The 6,226-nt window shown below is 35.8% G+C and overlaps 1 protein-coding gene across 1 annotated transcript in view; it reads left to right on the top strand.

The window, feature by feature from the left end:
• The first annotated feature begins 1,160 nt into the window (after positions 1-1,160).
• The window catches only part of LOC150091330 (four and a half LIM domains protein 2-like), a 437,588-nt gene continuing 432,522 nt past the window's right edge, over positions 1,161-6,226 (top strand). Inside the window, exon 1 of the mRNA XM_090375177.1 lies at positions 1,161-1,232. Within this exon, the coding sequence (XP_090231303.1) occupies positions 1,164-1,232 (69 nt within the window). The 5' untranslated portion in view covers positions 1,161-1,163. The remainder of the gene's footprint in view (positions 1,233-6,226) is intronic.

The raw sequence follows: 6,226 nt of genomic DNA, 5'->3' as shown, positions 1-6,226 counted from the left end.
GGTATTACTATTGTCTTTAACTTCTTAATTCATCTGATCCTACGTGACCATCCTGGAGTATAAACAAAAAATTTTTTTCTTATATCACCATTTATAAAGCCAAGGAAAGCAGCTCTTTCACTGTCGATTTCTACATGCCGTTGTTAGCATCAATAGCACACAAAACGAGAAAAAATATACATAAATGAATCGGTGATTTACACTATTTTGGTGTAAATTCATTATGAACTTTTATACTTAGTAAATATCATCAAGTAGTATATAGCAAAACTAGCATAAATCAACAAACTAGAGGTATTCATTGACAGAATGATGTCATAAATTAACATGCACCAATTGATTCACATCTTTGCAGGAGTAAAAATAAAAAGTAAAAATTACTTCAATGTCAAGTAAATCAAGCCATAAAATTATGCTTACACAGCACCAGCCCTAAGATTATATTTGTTTATGAACGATTATCTCATTGGGAACAAACAAAAATGAGAAAGATGTCGTAATGGAAAGTCAAAAGACTAGGAAGAAATAAACGCAAAATAAGAAATAAAAAAAAAAAAAAAAACAGATCGAGAAAGACATCATGTAAAAGAGATTATGAGGAAAGCAAGAAATAATACAGACAACCAAGTTTTTCTTATTATTCTAAGAACTTATTGATATAAAACAATTTCATTCTTTGTTGCCACAATACACAAAAATAATATTCTTCTCTACTAAAACATCGATATAACTAAAAATTCGACAGAATTATAGGAGGGATGAATTGAAAAACTATTATTGAACTTGCTCTAGAGTGCTTTAAAACTCAGTATTTTCCACTTTAATTATCACGCTTCCTCATACATCCTAAACAATTTAAGTACAATGCCAATTTGCATTACCATACTTTAGTTTGTTTTATTGGGAAGGCTGCACACGGGCTCATTAACACCTGTGCCTACAATGTCCCATTATTATTTATTAATTGATGCCTTTGGAATAGCTACACCCTTTTCATTAAAACTCTGGCGAAATCGTGTTCACATACATGAATCACGTGATTTTACTGTTGGCGAACACTTCCGGTGGAAACGCCTATCTAGTAGCAGGAGCTCTTCCTGCGTCCACGTGAATTGATGCACAAGGAACGCTGATAAACCTTCTGAAATGTTATTTGTTTGAGAATGGATGGTTCTGAGATATTGTCAAGGATGTTAGCTTTGGGATATATATCATCAGATGATGACAGCGAGGTAAGTCCCTTAAGTCCAATCAAGTGAGATGATTACAAATATCTTCAGAGATAAGTGAAAAATACCCTTTAAATAATTTTGTTTACTAATATCTTATAAAGGCATTATGTCAACAGCCCCAAGTAGAGCGGAAATATATCTGTACAACCAACTGCTTCAGTAATTTTATTAACTAGATAATATTATTATTCTACTCACTCATTCTATCTCTCTCTCTCTGTAAAATATTACAGATGAATTTTTAATTTCCTAATGAAATTTGAAAATAAAATTATATCCCCAATAATCGATGCATAATAGCTGGACTGGGATAGTTGTCTTGGATAATGGCGGAAGCAACTAAGGCAACGAGGTGTTAGTATATCATGTTCATAAACCGTGCGCATTATAGTCTCTTTAGCTGTTTTAAGGAATAAAAATCCAGAATTCGGAGGGCGGGAATGTAAACAACTGCCACAGATGTAAAAATTCATGTTTTATAACTAACCGGATTGCCAAATAGACTAAGCGGTTATAAAACAACGAGGTATTCACGTGCAGACTTCAAACTTTTGTTGGGCAATCTAAAGTGGGGCTACAGCTTTTCGAAGTCTATATAACAATGGAAAATGAATCATTCCAGCCTCGGGACGAGAATTCAATGGACACATTTTAAACCGGGACTACCACGAAGTCAGGAGTTCATAAAATAATGAGAATACAAGAACATCCCTTAATTAGCAATTACGCGAACTACTTGAACCATGAGTAACTCAAATGCACTACAAATGTATCCTTGCGTTTGACCACTCAAGAAGCTAACTGATGGGAGCTACGGATGGTTTATAGCTTGCTGGGAGCAAACACCATCCCTACTACATAATCGGAATGTAATCTGGAAAATATGAGACAGGATTGAATATTTTATGACACTGATGTTAAAAACAGATTAATACCTCAAAAATTAACAGTTCTCCGTTTACGGTAAGTCAGCGAAGAGATCAAAATATATATTTCATGTATCACGAATATGAATATTTAAAAAACATACATTCAGTAAAACATCCTATAGAAAAACTTGAGGAACAGTTTTGAGAACAATTCATTTTCATTCCATCCACTCAAAGTCTGTAGTTCAGCTGTGGAAACTTATTTCTAATTTAGCTCCACAGTCGAGTTAGCGGGTCTCGAATAAGGTTGCATTTTTTTTTTTTTTTTTTCCCGCTTCTGCGAAGGAGGGTTTTTATCGAGAAATGTTTATCGTGTTTTACACGATATAGTAACACTCCATAATCTTAGTTGCCTCAACACAAATTCAAATCAACCGCCAACACATAGAAGCAAATTATAATTTAGTCAACTGGAATTGTCTGGGAATGTGATAACTGCCATTCTAATAGGTGCTTCAACAGATACACTATGAGTGGAATCCGACGATTAAGCCCCTTGGCGTTTCTCATTCTGCATGCTTGATATCTCTGCTTATGCCTGTCCATTTCACATGACTGATCTGCCCTTTCTTTCGTGATAATGTCTACCACTTACAGACAATTTCCAATATGTGTACCGATCAGTAATGGAAAATTGACGTGATACATAAATTTACATTTTAGATATTTCCTATTCAATATTTATGTATATTATTACCGTTAGTTATTGCATTACTATTATTATTATGCGTATTTTTTACGTCTACTGATTGCAAATCCATGTAGTATAACTCTCACAAGGTAATGAATGCCTCGTGAGAGTTACGCTATATGGGTTCAATATAATACAATTTACCGTCAAAATTAAAGTATTCGAACGCCACTCCCAAAGTAGTGAACGGTGCGAAGAGATGAAGGCAATACATCTCTTTCACAGCGTTCGGGAAGAAATCTTTAGTGTGCGGAGAAGTAGAGATATTAAACAAGCAGATTGAATTACGTTAAGCGGCTAAAAGGAGTTTAAAAGGCGTCTAATCGTCGTATTCCATATCAGAATCTCTTGGAGCGTGCTCTATGCAAACCTCGGCCTGAAACCATGTGAAACCATCACCAAGGAGAGGAACCTGCACACATTGGCTCAAGTCCTTTGTGGCCGAATGGATTCACCCGACATCTGGGAAGTGACGACAAACTCTCGGACTATCCAAAGAACCCGGTGCAGTGTAACACCTTGTCCACGATCTTCACTACGAAACCTGAAATCAGTGTTTCCGGCAAATGCGGTCGTACCATTTAACTCCCTCGGAATCGATGCCTCAGCTTTATGCAGCTCGAAGTGCTACAGACAGGACACGCTGAAAGAACTGTACAAAGTAGAACTATTGGCTGTACCACCTTTGCAGTTTTGAAACTTCAATGTTATATCATGTCAGCTTGCTTGTAAATACAATGTGTGTTCATATATTTTTTAACCTTAATGTGTTTATATATTTATTATATAAGTTGAATATTTATTATGAACACCCCTCTTTTATTATATAATAATAATAAAAGAATTTGTCATAGCGTGCAGCCACACTTTTGGGCCTTGCAAAGTCAAACGTAGCCGAAGTAATGAAAAGAATGTGCATATGCAGACGGCCGGGGTCATGCTGGCATAGTATTTAGGTTAAGGCGCCACCGGTGGTCTCCCACAACTGCGCCATCAGTACTCTTTTGAAGTATACAAAACTCTAAATGCCAGAAGTGTGAGTGGCATGTTGTATGTATATAGTATTGTGTTGGATTAGATTAGCCAAAAAATGAAGAATAGGAATCTCCGATTCCTGAAGGTGATGAAAGCAGACCAAGAGAAATCCTTAGGTCACATTGAAGCTTCAGATGTCCACAGGAGTGCCCATAAGTGCCCTACGGAAACTGCATAGTATGACGTTTCATGGCAGACTGGTTGTTGCTCACAAGTCCCACATCACACCAGATATCATTTACAAACTTAATGACGGGCGTCATCGAATGATTAATAATCGATTATTTCAATCGTCGAAATAATCGATTCTGCAAATCATTCGATTATGAAATCGAAAAGAAAAAAAAATACAGTGGAGGGATTTAAACTGATGTTATCCAACTAAACTGTTGTTCTGAAATGTAGTATGTCATTCGCTCAATATCTCGTTCAATTTTATCGTTTTTGAACCATGGAACAGCAGAAACGTGTCGCGTTACATCATCTAGGAACAGATAGTCGCGTGACTCTGTTCCTAGTGTAGGAAGCCTTAGGATTGTCATCTATTGTTTACTGTGCTCACAACGAAGTTCAGAAGAGGCGGAGCCATGGCGTAAAGCCATTTCTCGTTTTTCGCACTTGGAATATTGGCTGTAGGGCCAAAACCAATGCTGTATTGTACAGTGGAATTTTGAATCTCGGCGAAATTTCCTGGGGCGCATTCTGAAAGTTCTATGAAACCGGGTCTTCCATATTCCAGAAAGATAATGTTCCCCTGCTATACAATGAACAGCATAAAAATATAGTTTCAACAACACAAATACCCACAACTCGCCAGGCTGACCCAGATTACAGCCAGCTGCACTCTGGGTCTGATTGCTTCCTGATCTGATGTTTCTTTAGGATGAAATGGAACATCAGATCAGGTTGCAGCCAATTTCTACAGCTTAATTAACAACTGATCACTGGAAAACTGAACTCCAATTCCTGCTGCCTGCTACAAGAATCTGAGCCAACTGTAGTCCACAACGGATAGGGGGGACCAAAGGCGGGCCTTCATCTTAATCTGTTAATTAAAACTGCTGCTGCTTTTCTAAATGTGGCGTTGTCGAATATTTGTGGTGGGATAACCTTTCATTCAGGAAAAGAAACACTTCAAAAAAAAACAAAAAAAAACAAAGAAATAGCAAATTTTTTACGAAACAATTTGAATAAGTAGTATTTAACTGATCACCCAAAATAATCCAAATCTAAAACTATAAGTTGATAAAGGACAAAACATACGGTAGTTAGCAATTAGACTGTAACCAAAAAATAAGTTATGGGAATAAAAAAGGACATTAAAAAACATCCATTACACTTAATGTCACACAAAAAAAAAAAAAAGTGATAAAAGCTACATCCGTATTTTGTAATCCCGAGGATCGATCGCAACATACGGAAACTATAGTCACAAATTGGTGCTCCAGTTTGTCAAAGCGCGCAATACTCAATTTCTCCGGCCAACCTATTATGTAAACAGATTGAACATAAGAGAACTGGATAGCAACATAAAACTGGAATTGATACGTAACATTCATCAGTGTCCTTTAACAAATTTTAACCTAAATATAGACAAATATTAATAATTAGACTAAACACACTTGAATATTGAAAGAGATTCAAATTATCAAATTTGCCCATATGCGTGGTCAAAGTGGATAATTATTCGGTAACTAATATTATTAGAAAAAGAAACTGCATTCTGGAAGAAAAGCAGAATTCATTTCAGAAGATTAATACTCAGAACACCCATAGTACAATAAACAATATAAAAACCAATAATAAGTAAATATACAGGGCAGTAAAGTACAATTGCCACTAACGTATTGTTCCCTCTTCCTTCGTTATACATTCCTCATGAACTCAATTAATGCCAAAAGAAATTGAATTCAATCCTCTTATCGGTTCTATTTCACCGCATGTCAAATAATCATAATATTCTGTTTCTGAAAATTAAGTTTGAAAAATTTTTTTAATTGTTCAAATATATGATTTCTTCAGAACATTCTTCTTCCTTTTCTCCATTTGCTTGGTTCCTACTGTAGAAAATTTTTATTACTTTCTCGTATACAATTTTGGCAACCATTTCTTTACAACCCAAGTTTTGCAACACTTGGTGGAACGCGAAAGTTAAACTAAATCGGTAGAATGACAATAGGAGTACTCTGAAACAGGTATTCTTTACAGATTAGTGCAGAACTTAGCAGAGGATTTTGCGCGTTTTCCCATTTTGATTTTTTTTTGTTTGTTTCTTTTTGAGAAACGCTAGAGTTCACATCTGCCATTCCATTTGTTTCTGTTCTCTTCTTCAACCTTGT

Source organism: Mastigoproctus giganteus, chromosome 1, assembly GCF_048544385.1.
Source record: "Mastigoproctus giganteus isolate SK-2022 chromosome 1, ASM4854438v1, whole genome shotgun sequence".
In the NCBI taxonomy this organism is placed as follows: Eukaryota; Metazoa; Arthropoda; class Arachnida; order Uropygi; family Thelyphonidae; genus Mastigoproctus; species Mastigoproctus giganteus.
The sequence above is the reverse complement of the archived record's forward strand: the minus strand, read 5'-3'. Positions and strand labels throughout refer to the sequence as shown.